Source organism: Dermacentor albipictus, chromosome 1 (genome assembly GCF_038994185.2).
Source record: "Dermacentor albipictus isolate Rhodes 1998 colony chromosome 1, USDA_Dalb.pri_finalv2, whole genome shotgun sequence".
In the NCBI taxonomy this organism is placed as follows: Eukaryota; Metazoa; Arthropoda; class Arachnida; order Ixodida; family Ixodidae; genus Dermacentor; species Dermacentor albipictus.
This window is the reverse complement of record NC_091821.1, coordinates 506,046,538-506,064,902: the sequence shown is the minus strand read 5'-3', so window position 1 is coordinate 506,064,902 and position 18,365 is coordinate 506,046,538. Positions and strand designations below refer to the sequence as shown.

The 18,365-nt window shown below is 47.3% G+C and overlaps 1 protein-coding gene across 3 annotated transcripts in view; it reads right to left on the bottom strand.

The window, feature by feature from the left end:
• LOC135907567 (sorting nexin-4-like) overlaps positions 1-18,365 on the bottom strand; it is a 106,030-nt gene that overhangs the window by 81,342 nt on the left and 6,323 nt on the right. For all 3 annotated transcript variants that reach the window (XM_065439246.1, XM_065439247.1, XM_065439248.1), the window contains 3 exons: positions 15,122-15,199; positions 14,377-14,552; positions 12,889-12,961 (listed from right to left, as the gene is read on the bottom strand). In XM_065439246.1, coding sequence (XP_065295318.1) covers positions 12,889-12,961; positions 14,377-14,552; positions 15,122-15,199 — 327 coding nt within the window. The remainder of the gene's footprint in view (positions 1-12,888; positions 12,962-14,376; positions 14,553-15,121; positions 15,200-18,365) is intronic.

The window sequence follows — 18,365 nt, the reverse complement described above, 5'->3', positions numbered from 1 at the left end:
CACATGCTTATACTAGGGTGGGACTTTCTCTCTTTGGCATCTGCTTTCATCTCTTCCATCAATGCCTCATTAACTTGACAGAGACCGACCATTCCGACGACGTGCCTGAACCACGCCTTCACTTACGATCTGCTGACGATTGTATGGTACCCCCTGGTCACGAGCAACTCCTTGTAGTTAATTCTGACATCGCCGATGGTGACATTTTAGTTGTACCGTCAGCCCGTTGCTTATCCAAAGGGATTGCTATGGCACCCAGCCTTGTTCGCTTTACGAATGGCATGGCCACTTTGGCTGTACTCAACACAACCAATGAGCCAGTTCTGCTTTCTAAAGGCGCCGCTCTCATGTGCGTCTTGGACACACAGCCTGTCTCTGTGCTTACCTCGACTACTGCTTTTTCGCAACCACCCACAGCTATGGATCCGGTCCCTGCTTCTGTTACCGCTAGTACCATCAGCTCCGATTTAATGCCACAGCAGACAGGGGAGCTACTGGTGTTGTTATCCAAGCATGAAGACTCCTTCGACGTACACTCTCCTCTTCTGGGACAGACTTCTGTGACGGTTCATCGCATACACACAGATGGAACTTCCATCGTGCGCCAGCGGCCATATCGTGTTTCTTCCGCTGAACGCCAGATCATCTATACCCACGTTGCCAACATGCTGAAATGTAGCATAATCCGCCCATCCTCAAGTTCTTGGCTGTCACCTGTCGTTTTGGAGCGTAAGAAAGACAGCTCAGTGCGATTTTGCGTAGATTACCGTGCCTTGAACAAAATAACCCACAAAGATGTGTATCCACTGCCCCGAATCGATGATGCGTTAGATTCATTACAAGGCCTGGAGTATTTCTCCAGCCTTGACCTACGCTCTGGATACTGGCAGATACCCATGCACGAAGCAGACAAGGAGAAAACCGCCTTTGCCACACCCAATGGACTTTATGAATTTAATGCTGTTCGGCCTGTGTAATGCTCCCGCCACATTTGAGCGGATGACTGACACCGTACTACGGGGCCTAAAGTGGAAGACGTGCTTATGCTACCTTGACGACATCATCATATTTTCGTCGACCTTCCATCAGCACTTGCAGTGCCTCGACGAAGTTCTGACATGCCTCTCAGCTGCTGGCCTTCAGCTGAATACAACAAAGTGCCACTTCGCCAGCAAAACCATTAAAGTGCTCGGACACCTTGTCAGCAAGGAGGGCCTTCGACCCGACCCTCACAAGATTACCGCTGTCCTCCGCTTCCACAGGCTTCAACGCGCCAAAGACTTGCGTAGCTTCCTTGGCCTAGCTTCGTATTTCCGGTGCTTCATACGTAACTTTGCCACCATTACGGCGCCGCTCCATCAACTTCTTCCTTCTGGAGCTCCCTACGTATGGTCGGATGAATGCCAAACTGCTTTTGACGCCCTCAAGCGTGCCCTCACGTCCGAACCTGTGCTTTGTCATTTCGACAACACCGCACCCACTCTTCTACATACTGACGCCAGCGGACACGGTATCGGCACTGTTCTTCTGCAACGTCAGCAAAATTCTGAAGAATGTGTGGTTGCATACGCAAGTCGCACGCTAACAGCTGCAGAGAAAAATTATACGATTACCGAGCAAGAGTGTCTCGCCGTTGTTTGGCCCGTTAAAAAATTTCTACCTTATCTGCATGGCCGCCACTTTACGGTCGTTACTGAAAACCACACCTTGTGCTGGTTGGCGACGCTAAAGAATTTAACGGGACATCTCGGCCGTTGGATACTTCGTTAACAAGAATACGACTTCGACGTCACCTACAAGTCTGGAAAGAAACACCCGGATGCCGATGCTCTCTCTCGTTGTCCCCTACCACCGTCTTCAAATCCTGCTTGCTTACCACCTTTCATGAGCAAACTGCAGGGCACGTCGCCTGCATTCCCTTCGCTCGCTGCTCTCGACCGGCTCCCATCCAGCCATTCTCATACATTTGCCTCAAGCCAACGTAATGACTCCTACTGCCACTCCGTTATGGAACGTATTCGCGGATCATATCGCACACCTAACGCTCAGCTCCATTGGCAGTTGAAGAACATAAAGATAGAAAATTCGATATTGACACGTGTACTTATCTTTATCGGGCGACCACGTTTCGCCGTGTAACAAATGTTATCACACAGCGCGGGACGCGCCTGCATGTATGCGAAGTTTCTGGAAAGTTATCGATGCTTCTATCCTCTGTCTGTTGTCGCCGAACCTTGTGTTATCTGATTTCATCGCCTGATGCGAATGGTGTAGAACCTTGTGGAAGGTACGCGGGTTCCAACAATTAGTCTGGAACATTTGACAACTGCTGTATAAAAGCCGATGCGCTTGACCCGCTGATCAGATTTTCGACAATCGCCGAGTGTGTTCGCTGCTACCGTAGTTCTTTGAGTGTAGCCCGTTTTTGAGGGCACAACTTCGCCCAATAAAACGCTTGTTTCGTTAATCACAGTTTTGCTGCCTTCTTAACCGTCACTACCATGTGACAATATTATACTGGTACGTGTTTCATCCCGAAGGACACCGCTGGGTTCCTGTCGTTCCCTGATTACTTCGGGTCCAGATATTGGAGACCTTTCACGATGATCCCACTGCCGGTCACTTTGGTTTCCATAAAACTTATGAGTGAATTCGCAGCCGCTTCTCTTGGCCTCAACTTGCAACTAGTGTAGTGAAATACGTGGCTTGCTGTTCCCTCTGCCAACACCGCAAACGACTGACCTCCCCTCCGGCTGGACTGCTCCAACCTGTTCCCTGTCCTGAAGCTCCTTTCACAGACATTGGCATCGACCTCTATGGACCAATACCCTTAACCACAGGCGGTAAACGATGGATCGTCACAGCTGTCGACCACTTGACACAGTACGTTGAAACAGCCGCACTATCTTCGGGATCCGTAGAGGAGGTTGTGGCCTTGTGCTTGGAAGCCATCTTTTTACGGCACGGAGCCCCATGTGTCCTTTTGAGTGACCGCGGCAGGACCTTTCTCTCTAAACTTCTCGACAACATTCTCCGTGCGTCCAATACCATCCATAAAACGACTTCCAGCTACCACCCTCAAACTAATGGTCTCACACATCGCTTTCATTGCATGTTGTCTGACTTGATACCTATGTACATCAACCCTGACCACACCAATGGGATGTCATTCTACCATTCGTCACGTTCGCATACAACACGGCCGTCCAACGCACTATGGGGTACTCACCCTTTTTCCTTGTGTATGGTCGCCAACCGCTCATTATACTCGACGTTTCTTTCTTCGATGTCCCCGTGCCTTCGTCCACATCAGTGTGTGAGCAGTTCGTTTCGCGCATTGCCCGGTGTCGCGAACGTGCCCGCCTCAACACCGACGCCAGTCAACAAGACCAAAAAATTCGCTTTGATGCATCTCACCATGTCATTTCCTTCCACCTTGGAGATGAAGTGTTACTTTGGACTCCAGTTCGCGCTCCTGGATTGTGTGAAAAATTTCAGTCCCGTTTTATCGGGCCCTACATTGTTCAGGAACAGACTTCACCTGTGAACTATCCCGTCACTCTAGTTGTTCCGCCTTTGGACGGCCGCTGCCGTGCCACAGAGATTGTGCATGTTTCGCATTTAAAGCCTTTCATACGGCGTTTCTCGCCATAACCAGCAGCCAGGTTGGCTGCTTCCACGCGCAGGGGAAATTGTGTGAGCATTATATTATGCGAAATAAACCGTTGAAGCTTAACAGCTGTCTCCCAATATATACATACATATATATATATATATATATATTGTAAGCACTATTAACGTACTTCATCATTTTCATTTGTACATAGCCATCATCATCTTCCCTGTTCTACTTCTTCGCGCATGAGCTGGGGTGTTGCCTTTTTTGGAATAAACAGCGGTGGACAACTTGGTCGGTCACGGTATTATAAAGTGGTGGAGGTACATCAAGACCCCGACGTCCTCTCGCGTTCCAATCCTCCCTGGAGCTACATTCCGGTTGCCGCCTGCGCCCGGCTACCCCTGCAACGATGGACATTTCCAATCCCGGCCCTTCCTGCGCCACTAACCCTACCACACAGACGACCGTGCCTGCGGTGCCCTCTTGGGCTGTGACGAGCCCTCAGCGCGATTCCCCTGTCCTTGCGGGACTCCGCGGTGATGACGTCGACGATTGGATTGACCACTACGACCGCGTGAGTTCTTGCAATAAGTGGAACGACACCCAGAAATTGAGGCACGTTGCATTTTACTTGACCGGAGTTGCAAAGATGTGGTATTTCAACCACAAATCCAACATCGCGGATTGGTCCACATTTACCTCCAAGCTGCGGGAAATCTTTGCTTCCTCGTCTGGCCGTGCAGAAGTCGCCAAACAGAAGCTGGGAACACGCCTCCAACTTCCACAAGAGTCTTACACCTCATACATAGAGGATGTCTTGGCTCTGTGCTGCCGTGCGAACCCTAGCATGACGGAAGCCGAACGTGTTCGTCACTTATTAAAAGGAAGTGGGTCTGTCGCGTTCAACGCCTTAATCGTGCGAAATCCGGCTTCTGTCCAAGACATCACTTCCACGTGTCAACGCCTAGACGAGCTGCAGTCCATTTGTCTTCAACATGACGCGATCCTCAGGTTCCCCATTATCCAGATCTACGTGCTCTTATCCGCACCATCATCTGCGAAGAGCTTCAACTACAAGACCTAAGGCATCCACCTGCTACCTGCGCCCCAACCCCCATCTTCGACTTGCGCAAGGTCGTAAAACAAGAGTTGACAGCGATGACTACACCCACGACGCATCTTGCTCCGGTAGCGCGCCCCACACCTACCTATGCGGATGTTGCTTAGCTACCCACCCCTACTGTGACCTCCATGCCTACTGATGTTTCCTATGACCATTTGGCTTCGATGGGAACCAGAGCACTTGCTGCGCCATCCTACCCTCAGTGGCCTCCACCATGTCCTGTTTGTTTTTACTGTGGTACACGTAACAAACAGCAGAAGCAAGTGTACTGTGGTACACTTGCTTCTGCTGCTGTCGCCAGCAGGAGGAAAGACGAGGTTATGCTGGGCACGAGAGAGACCGCACTCGCCAACCAGACACCTACTATCCCGGATCGTACTCATTCCCGCAACAGCGTTCTCAGTCTCCTCCAGCTGCTCCCAATCTGCCTTATAGTTCCCGTTCGGCCAGACGTCATTCTCCATCGCCTTACCGGTGCTCTACATCACTGCTTCGCCCCACTTCCCGTCTTGTCAACCAGCACTCGGAAAACTTAACTGTTGCAGTTTTTGGAGGGGAAACTGCTTCTTATCGGTCTTCACAAATTCCTTCTGTTCACCTGGGCAACATGCTTTCTTTAACGTCGAAGGTGTTCCTGCGTCAGCTCTCATCGATACCGGTGCTGCCGTTTCTGTTCTTCGTAGTGATCTGTGTTCCCGGCTCCGAAAAGTAAAAACGCCTTATCTTGGACCTATTTTGCGTGGTGCTAATAATGCATTCATTCACCCTGACGGTCAGTGTAGTGCTCGTGTTCTCATCGACGGCATACACCAACACATTCAGTTTATCATCCTTCCAACGTGTATCCATGAACTTTTACTGGGTTAGGACTTCCTACATTCTGTAGGAATGTAGACGTAATTTCATGTAGAGAGGAAGTTGTCCATATCACGGATACAGCGCTTGCACCTGTTAGAGTCTCTTTACTTTCTTGCGTGAACTTGGCCATCGCTGCAGACTATGTCCTGCGTCCTGGTCACGAAGACGTTGTAGCCGCAACATCGAGTCAGATCGCCGACGGAAACGACCTATTCGCCCCTTCTTCCCGCTGTACTTCTCGCGGAATTGTCATTGCCACCTGTCCCGTCCGGTTTTCACGTGGTCGCACCCTTCTGTCTGCTTGCAACACAACCCCAGATCCCGTAATGCTGCCCAAAGGATGACTGTGGCAACCCTCGCCGACACTCAACCTATCTCTATAGTCACGCTTTGCCCTTCTTCACCGCCAGCACCAACCTCAGGTTTGGATGATTCTTTTCCTCCTCCAGCTGTTCTTGGTTCTGACCTAACAGCCGCACAGTTTGAAGCCTTACTGGTGGTCTTGGCAAAGCACAAAGCCTGTTTCCATAGCTGTTCGCCTGTGTTGAGCCAAACCCTTGTGGCTACATACCGCATCGAAACCGATGGTTCTGCTATATGACGATGCGCCTATCGTGTATCGGCGTCCGAACGAAAGGTCGTTGAACAACAGGTTGCTGACATGCTTGCGCGGAATATAATACGGACTCCATCTAGCCCATGGGCGTCTCCCGTGGTCCTGGTAAAGAAAAAAGATGGCTCAGTTCGCTTTTGCGTGGATTATCGAGCGCTCAATAAGATCACATGCAAGGACGTATATCCAATACCTCAAATTGACGACGCTTTGGACACACTACACGGGGCGGAGTATTTCTCCAGCCTTGATCTTCGATCAGGATATTGGCAAATTCCGATGAACGAGATTGACAAAGAAAAGACCGCATTCGCTACACCGGATGGTCTTTATGAATTTAACGTGATGCCTTTTGGCCTTTGTAATGCTCCTGCCACATTTGAGCGCATGATAGACAACGTCCTTCGTGGTCTAAAATGGAAGAAATGCCTGTTATCTGGACGATATTGTCATCTTTTCGTCTGACTTCAGCCAACATCTTCATCGATTAGACGAAGTTCTCAAGTGCCTTGCGAATGCTGGTCTCCAAATCAATACAAAAAAATGCAAATTTGCAAGCAAAACAATAAAAGTATTGGGTCACGTCGTCTCAAAAGCTGGCATCCAGCCTGACCCCGAAAAGATTAGTGCCGTTCTTCAGTTTCCTCGCCCCCAGCAACAGAAAGATCTACGTAGTTTCCTCGGCTTGGCGTCATATTTTCGTAGATTTATACGCAACTTCGCAGCAATAGCAGCTCCTCTACACAAGCTACTGGTTACCGGTGCCTCTTTCACGTGGACTAGCGACTGCGAGTCGGCTTTTCAAGCTCTTAAGCGGCATCTTACTTCCGGACCAGTGCTTCGCCACTTCGATAATCGTGCCCCCACCATACTCCATACTGACGCAAGCGCACAAGGTATTGGCGCAGTACTTCTGCAACGTAATACAGAATCTAAAGAGCAAGTCATAGCATATGCCAGCCGAACACTTTCTCCAGCTGAGTGGAACTACACCATTACAGAGCAAGAGTGCCTGGCTATCGTTTGGTCGATTCAGAAATTTCGCCCATACCTTTACGGCCGCCACTTCACCATCGTCACCGACCATCATGCTCTGTGTTGGCTGTCATCAATGAAAAACATGTCAGGACGCCTAGGACGCTGGATACTGCGCTTGCAAGAATATGACTTCACTATAACATAAAAGTCTGGAAAACACCATCATGATGCAGACGCATTGTCTCGCTGCCCACTCTCACTCTCTCCCGGTAACGTGCCGTCGTCTTCCCAACCACGTCGTTCCGATGCTACGCTTGCCTCCCACCAGCTCTCGATAACGCCCCTGGACCAAGTTACGCTTTCATCACGCTCTGATTTCGTCTCGCTTCAGCGGGCCGACTCCTACTGTCGAGCTCTCATGGATCGCCTTAGTGGGTTCACCGAACCACCCAACAGCCGCTTGCGACGCCAACTTCGACAATTCCGCCTTCAAGGTGGCGTGCTACACTGCTACATTTACCACCCAACAGGTCACCGGTGGGTCCCAGTTCTACCTCGCTGCCTTCGCTTGCGGGTATTAGAGGCACTTCACGACGATGTATCGGCTCGCCACTTAGGCTTCCACAAGACTTACGACCGCATAAAAACCCGCTGCTTCTGGCCTGGCCTATCCACAACGGTGGCCAAATACATTGCCTCTTGTGCGTCATGTCAGCACCGCAAACGCTCGACATCCCCTCCTGCCGGTTTACTACAACCTCTCCCTTGCCCAGACGCGCCTTTTGAATTTGTTGGCATTGATTTATATGGTCCCTTGCCGTTGACACCCTCCGGTCACCATTGGATTGTCACTTCGGTCGACCATTTAACAAGATATGCCGAGACTGCCCCTCTGCGATCCGGCACCGCTTCTGAGGTCGCCGACTTTTTCTTGCGCACTATCGTCTTGCGCCACGGGGCTCCTCGCGTTCTTCTCAGTGACCGTGGCAAGGCGTTCATGTCACAAGGTCTCGAGGAAGTTCTTCGGGCCGCTAATACCGTCCAAAAATCTACTTCTACCTATAATCCGCAAACCAATGGCCTTACTGAGCGATTTCACCGTACGCTGTCTGACATGATTTCCATGTATATCCGTCCTGACCACACTGACTGGGATAAAATTCTTCCTTTTGTGACATTCGCATATAATAATGCTATTCAACGGACTACCGGCTACAGCCCTTTCTTCCTTGTGTATGGACAATCTCCTTCCACCATATTCGACAGAGAACTATTTTTCGCACCTTCTTCGCCTAACGCGTCGCTTCCAGAAGATTTTGCTGCCCGAGTTTCACATTGTCGTCAAATTGCCTGGCAAAGCACAGAAGCTACCCAAGCTGAGTGCAAACGTCACTGTGACAACGAACGTCGTGACCTACATTTTCACCCTGGAGACCAAGTCCTGCTTTGGACTCCAGTCCGCACTCCAGGCCTCTGTGAGAAGTTCCTTCAATGCTACATTGACCCATACACCGTTGTGCAGCAAACATCTGCAGTGAACTACCTCGTCCGCCCAGTACACTACGTCACTGACCGGCACCGCCGTACTGCCGAAATTGTTCATGTCTCACGGATGAAGCTCTTCACTCCCCGTTTAGATAATCTCTAATCTGCTGCCAGGCTGGCTGCTTCCATGACGGGGGGAAGTTAGTGTAAGCACTATAACCATACTTCGTCGTTTTCATTTGTACATAGACATCATCATCTTCCCTGTTATTCTACTTCTTCGCGCATGAGCTGGGGCGTTGCCTTTTTTGGAATAAAGAGCGGTGGACAACTTGGTCAGTCTCAGTATTAAAATATATATATGAAAAAATGACAACTTCCCGCCTGTGCAGAACAGCATATGTTTCAATAAAGAACAAGCTTAAAACAAGCATCCAAACCGCATGCATAATTGATGATAAGACACTCCTATGCCTACACCCAATGTGAAGCACATAGCGCACCCCGCATACGTTCATCAGTAAAGATTACCACTGTGTTAGCTGCCGCAGCGACAGCAGCTTGACTTTTGTATGCAAAGCAGGGAATGATGTAACTACACTTTCAGACGTGCAAGAACCCACCTGAAAACTGCTTTGTGTTAAGACACGCACGTATAATGGAACAGCAGCGTGCATACGAGGCGCGGCGAATTTCTCTTCTCTCTGGCTCAATCTTTGTAGGTGCACGAAGTAGCGGCACAAGCCAAGTCATAGGCCAGTGAAACGTAATAGTAACTAGGTAAAGTGCATTTGAATGTCACCACATGAATAATTTCAACCTATGTCGCAATGGGTAATTATTCTAGTTGTCATTTACAGCTTCGCTGTCCAACCACCTTTACAGCATAGATTGGAGCTTATTTTTTTTACGTGTAAATAAAGCACTCGTTGCAGAACCAAACCTGTATGTACGCTGAATGTTTTCGGTGCAGATTCCAACAAGCCAGTCATGCCACTGGCGCGTGCTTGGGCTCGCATGTACCAATGAAACTTTTTGAACTTGTGTCCTCGCAAGAAAAAAAGAACAAGAAAAGAAAATCAAGCAACTTGGTTTCTTTCCCCTTTTTATCTCTTCTTTTCATTTTTCCAACAGGGCGAAGAGACATCCCACGCATATGCATGCATGAAGTGCCCAGGTGAAAGACGCAGCAGCGCCACCTGTACATTTCTGGGAAAACTGGTTCACCGCGGAGCCTTCCCACGGCCCACTACCCCTAATCTAGTGCACTAGAGTTTTACAGCGTGTGGTGTGTAATGCCACTGGTAGCATACTGCATGCTTTTAGTAGGCGATAATCCAAATGCGGAGCCGTTCCCTGCTGCAGGCGGCGCGATGTGGGCATCACATTTCGCTTCGGCGGCAACTGGTGTCGCCTGCCAGCTCAATTTTGTTTCGGTTTCCCATCATCTTCTTAAAACAACATGCAATAGGAAAACAACAAAACGTGCCTCGGACCGTCACAGTACCACCAGCTCAACACGCATTCGGCGTCTCGTGCCGCAACGAACCACGTGACGCTTCACATTATGTAGGCGTCAACAGCAGTTCAGTCTGTCAATTTTAAAAAAAATTACAGTGGAATCTCGATGATACGATCACGGCTGATACGAATTTCTGGATGATACGAATTTTTCTGTGGTCCCGGCCGAGCCCCATTACTTTGCAACGTGTTAGAGAATGGTTGTTACGAATCAATTTTCGACCCGCGTCGGTTGATACGAAAATTACCGAAGACATTGGAAATTTGAAAGTGTGCTTGGCGAAAGCCAGTCGCTGCTGCCGTCTGCACTCCAATTCATTCGCTTTGGTGTTCGGCGATATCGCCTGTCGCTGCTGCCGCTTTCGTTCTGCTTCCCTGCCTTTGGTACCCGGCGATCTAATCAGTCGCTGTTGGCGTTTCTTTTCTGCCTCCCTTGCTTTCGCATCTGGTGACATGTTCATTCGTGGCATGCGCATTCGCTCCTTGTTCTTCTGGCGTTTGTAGTTGGGGGAATCCGGCGTCCGCTGGCGCTTCCCCGAACCGCATGGTGCCCAAACACGGGCCTCTCACTCGACTGCGACGAAACGGCTGGCGAAGGAGCGGCGGTGCCACCGCCGACGCGCGCGCGCCCGTTCTACCGCTGTGTGACGTCATGGTTGCTATGCGCAGCTGCGCCCCTGACCGGCGCGCCGGTTGCTAAGGAGGGGAGGAGGTTGCGCCGCTGCGCGGAGGAGAGACCACAGTTGGCACGATTCCAGCGCACGGATGGACGCGACCGCGAGAATGAGTCCCACCGATGGCAGTGAAAGAGAACAGCGCGCAGTTACGCGATTTCTCCCTCTCTCTTTTGGTGCGGAGGCGCGGACGCGGCGCCGGACAGCGCGGAGGCCGCGACTGGGCGCGAAGAGTTCGAAGCGGTGGCACTTGTGTTGCTTTTGTGCTTTTCTTCATTTTCCGCGTGCCATTGGACGGAGTGGCTGCTGTGCTTCGGGCCGCGTTCATTGTGTTAGACGTGGGCGACGGCGAAGGACCCACCACCGGCGGCTGAAACGCTGCATGCGCGCTAAGTTCTGAGGCGTGCGCGAACGAAATCAGCGACGACACGTGCACGCGTTTTTATGGATTTATACAAAGTCTGCTAAGTGACCTGACAAAGAAAAAAGAAGCAAAAAGACATTAGAGACCTTTTCTTCAACAAATAAATGCTTTTTATGTACGTGTGTCAGAGTGAGTTCACCTCTGACTCTTTAATTTAGGTAGTTTTAATTGTTTCGATGATACGAATTTCGGCTGATACGAATATTTTTCGTGACCCCGTGAGATTCGTATCATCGAGATTCCACTGTATTTCGAATCGTACGTTTTTCTCACAGTCTTTTTCCAAAACGTATGAACGAGGTTCTACTGTATATAATTGGAGCTGCAAGCAAACGAAATATATTTCACTGTAAGTAATGGTATGTTAAATTTTACATTTTTGGTTTCATTACAGCAAAACACTCAGTGAAATAAAGCATGCCCAACTAAATTTTATATTTGCTTTGTTAAATGTGACAATTCATTACATAAACGTTTTTAGATCAGGGTTTCACTGTAACAATTTGCACTAAGCAAATTTCTGAAGTGGCTAGCTGTTTTCGAAATTGTCAATATGTTCTGTTACTGCTTGTTGCTATGATACATAAGGTGAAAGAAATCTGCCAAGGCTAAATTTTAAACAGACCAACAGAGAATAAGTAGCTCTAGTATAAGATATTTGACATTCACTCATGAATTTCCAGGCATGGAAAAGCATGATTGTAAACATCTCCACTCACTGAATAAAGGGGAAAATCGAACATCCACCCGTTCGTAGCAATTGCTACAAAGGAAACCCGTTTGGGTTCCTCCAAAGAAATGCCCCATAGTTGAAGAAAAATTCGTCCTGGTCCAGGACTCGAACCCGGGACCACCGCCTTTCCGGGGCAGCCGCTCTACCATCTGAGCTAACCAGGCGGCTAGCAGATGGCAGGGCGAAGTCAAATTTGTCGACAACACGAAGCAAAGGCAAGAGTTTGACGTAGTAGTTCTGCGGAAACCCGCAAGGTGGAGAGAAGTAATGAATAAAGGGGAAGATCAGAGATAAAGGGGAAAATCACTTTGTAGCAATTGCTACAAACGGGTGGATGTCTGATTTTCCCCTTTATTCATTACTTCTCTCCACCTTGCGGGTTTCCACAGAACTACTACATCATCTCCACTCGCTCCTTGTCTGGAAGCGGGTTATCACATACCTTCATTACACTGCAGTCAAAGCAGATATCCTATTAGTAGCTACACTTTTTCATATCACGATGATGAGCTGAATTGAATTATTCCAAATGGTGTTAGTTCTGAAACTAGAACTTTGTGTGCGTCTGACCGGCTCCCATGCACCTTTGTCAGTTCACACTACTCTTGATGTGTGCAAGTCCATTTTCCGCCACGGTTTGACGAGTTGGTGCTCAACATTAACAACCCACACATTACCTACAATGCAGAAAAAGACAACGAAACTGTTTGAGATCAACAAATGAGCGATTTGTATTCACTATAATGAGACATAACTATACTATGCCAGCACGACTATGGCCACCATACTTTGTACAGAAGTGATTCCTTACCTATATCAACTAATAAAATTGGACAAATGCAGACAAATAGAGTACTCACAGCTCGTGACCTTAAGAAGTTGGTCAGGTTCGTCTTGAGCTCCGTGCTGTACCTCTTCACCTCCTCAAATTCTCTGCACAAAGAAAGTAACAACTGTCAGAAGGAGGTACATATTAACTTACTTTAGGATACAGTAGATTTCAGTTATTCAACTCCAGTCAATTTGATTTTTCGGTTAATTCAATCCCGACCAAAGGCCCTGGCCAGTGGCCATATACTTAAATGGGACCTAACTTTCATTATTTTGATTATGAAATTGACCTTTACCAGATAAAATCGCATTTGGCTGGTCATCATGCGCGATCCAGACTCCAATGGTGACTGAAGTGGCAACTCAAGCAGCGGCAGCATCACTCTTGGTGGCACTAACGGTACAGTGAACGTGTTAAACCCACATCAACTCCTGTCGAGAATGCCTTCCATATTTTTTCATGTATAACCCACACCCTCAATACAACAGTCTGAAAACAAAAGAAAATCCACACATATAATAAATGGAAATAACTGCATACAACAACACCCAAATCTTTGCAAAAAACAGTTCCAACTCGCAGATGCACTTGTCCCCGTCATATCTACGACCAGCAACTCTTTTCCAGCCCCTTTCTTCGGCGGTGCTGTTAAACCTGGATTCCCACAATGGACGTGATCGCGGATGAATGTGATGTGAATTGAATCTCTTCACAGCTAGCATTCCCACGACAGAGGCAGGCAGCGTACATGGAGCCGCCCTCGCATGGGCACTGGCATTGGAGCAAATGTGGGCAAGCTGAAAATCCCAACAGTGATTTGTCCCTTCGCCATATTGCAAAGTGCTTCATGCAGACTGAGGTAGCGCCGTGGGAATAGAGTTTGCTGACACTGCATGCACTATTCGCCAACTACTAAATGCAAAATAGCGGCCTGTACAGAGGAGGAAAATGAGTAACAATGAAGAGAAGGGAGCTTTAACACGCAGGGGTGGGGAGAGGGTGAGGTTCTCTAGGAGATCAAGAAACTTCGAATGGCAGAGTACTTTGCCTTGAAATGTGACTTCACAGCAGCGTGCGCTGCGCTGGCATTAAGCTGCACCTCAAGGTGAAATTTCCGTGAAATTGCTGAGTTTACTGTTCAATTTTTTTGAATTTTTGGTGCAGCGGAGGATGCCGCTACAGTTCAAGGCCCGACCTGTGTCTGACGGAAAGGGCAGCTTTACAGGACTTGCCTCCCGGCCTCTCTGCTCCCCCTTCGAACCCAGCAGAGACCTCTCAATAAAGATGTTTTATCTCTCTCTTTCGTAACTATTTGTGCCTGACGCTCATTTAACACGTTGGGATCTTTGATTTCTGTTTCACTCCACCTTGGTCTTTACTTTCTGAAACCAAGGTATGCTTTAGGAGCAGTACCCAGAGCATGCGAAGCCTGTGTAGCAGAATATTGAACCATTCACAGCGTGAGACCTGAGATCACGGCCATGCGAGGCAAGGACAATAAAGCCACCATGCTCACTTGTCGGGGTTTCTAAGCCGCAGGGAAGCATTGAAGATGCGCAGCATGCTGTCTGCTCGGTGCAGAAAGCCGCCCGTGCTGTGGTCATCTCGCCAGCTGGCCTCATGCCGCAGGAACTCGCCAAACAGCCGATCAGCTGACAGCTCGAGATGGCCTGCCACCCGTCGCAGGAAAGTCTGCGCATGGGTGGCCATGACAGTAAGCATATGACACAATTTCTGTACAGACATCAAAGACAGCTATAAACTACACTCTAAAGGTCATCAACATTGACTGCAGAAGAGCTAGTAGGGTCAATTTGGAAGAGGTGCTTACAATTATGAAAAATCAATAAAATCCCAGATGAGTAGCTATTTGAGCAACTCATACATCAAAGACAGCAAAGCTGTAGAGGGGAGTTGTCAAAATTATTCATAAGTCTCTGTTTAGCCATTGCCCAAAATCAACCCAAGACTCTGCAAATGCTTCACTATATCAGGGTGCAATTTATCCTCTTTACCCAAGTCTTTTCAAATGCTTCAATATATTGGCAGAGTTGCCAGGTGTGTGTGTGTCATGATAATGCAAATGAGACCAGGTCATGCCCACATTTAGTATCAAACATCTTAAAAGTGTTTTTAAGCCTTAACACACTTGCCAGGTGTTGTCTGTTTACGTCCAACAAGCATGCGTCAGAGTATCCCCAACTTCAAAAATGTGTGACAGAAATCCTTTAGAAGTGCAAACTGAAGTACAAGCCACATACCTCGAGGCTGGCTCTTCTTCGCTCAACAAACTCTGGGTCCAGGGTGTCTGTAGGCAGCTTCTGCCACCGAAACTGCACCTGCAAAGGGCATGCATCTCAGTTATGGGCTCAATTTGTTTCAAAACACTGCTTGCTTTTTTTTTGTTCTTGGAGCAATCCAAGTGCCATAAAAAGCTATGAATGTTAAAAAGAAAGGACTCTGAACTTTGTCCAGTTCATTTTCCCCTGTTTATTCTTACAAGTGCAGAAATGCATGCGGAAATGTCAGAATAACTTGTCTGGTCGAACTTGTGTGGGGTATAAGTCACTAACACATTAATGGGAATAGATTGTAAATGTGAATGAAAAATGCAGTGCACACAAAGACGGAAAAGAAGCAATATTTTTGCTTCAAAAACCTTACATATAAGAAGGGTTTAGTTAGCTGCTCGCTGTTAAAGGGACTCTCAAACGATTTTGTACAAATCTCATCATCATCAGCCTATCTATGTCCACTGCAGGACGAAGACCTATTCCTGCGATCTCCAATTACTCCTGTCCTGCGCCAACCAATTCAAACTTGCACCTGCAAATTTCCTAATTTCATCGTGGCATCTGGTTTTCTGCCATCATTGACTGCGCTTCCGCTCTCTTGGCACCCCTTCTGTAACCCTAATGGTTCATCGGTTATCCATTTTATGCATTACATGCCCTGCCCAGCTCCATTTCTTTTTCTCTTTATGTCAATTAGAATATCGGCTATCCCCATTTGCTCTGTGATCCACACCGCTCCCTTCCTATATCTTAAAGTTATGCCTAACATTTTTTCCTTCCATCGCTCTTTGCGCAGTCTTTAACTTCTTCTCGAGCTTCTTTGTCAACCGCCAAGTTTCTGCCCCATTTGTTAGCACCAGTAGAAAGTCGGGATTGTACACCTTTCTTTTCAATGATAGAGGTAAGCTCCTAGTCAGGATCTGACTGTCTGCCGTATGCGCTCCGACCCATTTTTATTCTTCTGTAAATTTTCTTCTCACGATCAGGGTCCCCAGTGAGTAATGGACCTAGGTAAACATACTCCTTCACAGACTCTAGAGGATGACTGGTGATCCTGAACTCTTGTTCCCTTGCCAGGCTACTGATCATTATCTTCATCTTCTGCATATTAATCTTCAACCCTACCGTTATTCTCTTTGTTAAGGCCCTCAACCGTTTGTTGTAACTTGTCCCCAGTCTAGCTGAACAGGACAATGTCATATGCAAATTGAAGGTTGCCTAGATATTCGCTGTCGACCTTTACTCCTAAGCCTTCCCGTTTTAATAGCTTGAATACTTTTTTCAAGCATGCAGTGAATATCATTGGAGATATTGTGTCTCCTCGCCTGATCTCTTTCTTGATAGGTTACTTTCTACTTTTCTTGTGGAGAACCAGGGTAGCTGTGGAATCTTTGTAGATATTTTTTAAGGTATTCACGTATGCCTCTGGTACTCCTTGATTATGTAATGCCTCGATGACTGCTGGTATCTCTACTGAATCAAATACCTTTTTGTAATCTATGAAAGCCATATAGAGAGGCTGATAGTACTCTGCGAATTTCTTGGTTACCTGATTGATGACATGGGTTCGATCTATTGTAGAGTATCCCTTCCTGAAACCTGCCTGTTCCCTTGGTTGACTAAAGTCCAGTGTAGCCCTTATTCTATTCCAAATTATCTCAGTGAATATTTTACATAATACTAGGAGTAAGCTAATGGGCCTATAATTTTTCCATTCTTTGATGTCTCCCTTTTTGTTAGAATAGCAGCTTGGGCTTGTTGGTTTTCCATCCTGCTAGTAACAGCGCAAATATAGACAAGGGACGAGACAGGAAGACACCACAAGCGCTGCGGTGATCAGACAACAACGCTTGTGGTGTCTTCCTGTCTCGTCCCTTTTTGTGGATTAGTGTAATGTTGACATTCTTCCAGTTCTTTGGAACCATTGACGTCATGAGACAGTTCTTATAAAGGGCCCCAAGTTTTCAGGCATATCTCCCGCATCTTTGATTAAATAGACTGTTATACAATCTTCTCCTGCTGCATTTCCCCGTTTCATGTTTTGCAAGGCCTGTCTGACCTCATCTCTAAGTATAGGAGGAGCCTCTGTACCCTGTTCATTACTACTTCGAATGGAGGTAGTGTAGCTGCTCTGAGTACAGGTCAGTATAGAAATCATCCACTGCTTTTACTATGCCTTCAAGATTGCTGATGATATTACCCTGCTTATCTTTCAGTTGAGACAACTTGACTTGTCCTATGCCAAGTTTTCTTCTCACTGATTTCACGCTGCATCCATTTTTTACTGCTTCCTCAGTCTTTCTCACATTAAAATTTTTAATATCCCTTACTTTCTTTGTTGACCAGTTTTGGCAATTCCGTGAATTCTATCTGATCTCTTGAGTTGGACACTATAACACTTTGTTGTTTCTTTATTAGGTCCTTTGCTACTTGGGAGAGTTTAGCTACTGGTTGCCTTGGTGCCTTACCTCCCACTACAATTTCTACTTCTGAAACCAGCCTAGTTACGGTTTCATTGATTATCTCTAGGTTACGTTCATCTGTCTGTTCTAAAGCTGCATATTTGTTTGCAAGCGCCAGCCTGACTTGGTCTGCTTGCACCCTTACTATGCCTAGGTTGGCCCGTATCTTCTTAGAGTATGAAACCTATTTTATTTGTTGTTTCTCCATTAGGGCTTGACTTCCTGTTGCTACGCTTCCTGAGGAAGGCATTCATTATTCAGAGCTTACGACTGCCAGATTTTAGAAACCTCAAAGTCAGTACAACAGCTGCATTTTTGTCACAAGCCATATGAGGGAGCTAAAAAAATGGAGCAAGCACAGTGCAAAGTCCTGCAGGCAACAAACTGTAAAGCTGTTCTTGTAGTTGATGCATAATTGGATGTACAGAAACAAGAGGCATACAGAGGAGCATATACAGCACTGACGTTTCTGTTTTTTCTCCTTGCTGATGAATTGTCAGCAGTTTCACATTTTTATCTTTGTGATCTGGCTCCAGGCTGCATATGATGAAGCAGATAATCGTGGCACAGATGTTATCATTCAGCCTACAAAACCTAGCAAGCCTATACACCAGGTTCTCATGAAGAAGCATAACTACTCAAGATGCTTATAACAAATATAGAATATAACTATGCTATTTTTGTGTTTGATGTGAATTTGTTATTATGAGGTTCGATTGTGATTAATTTATCAAGCAGAATGACAAGTT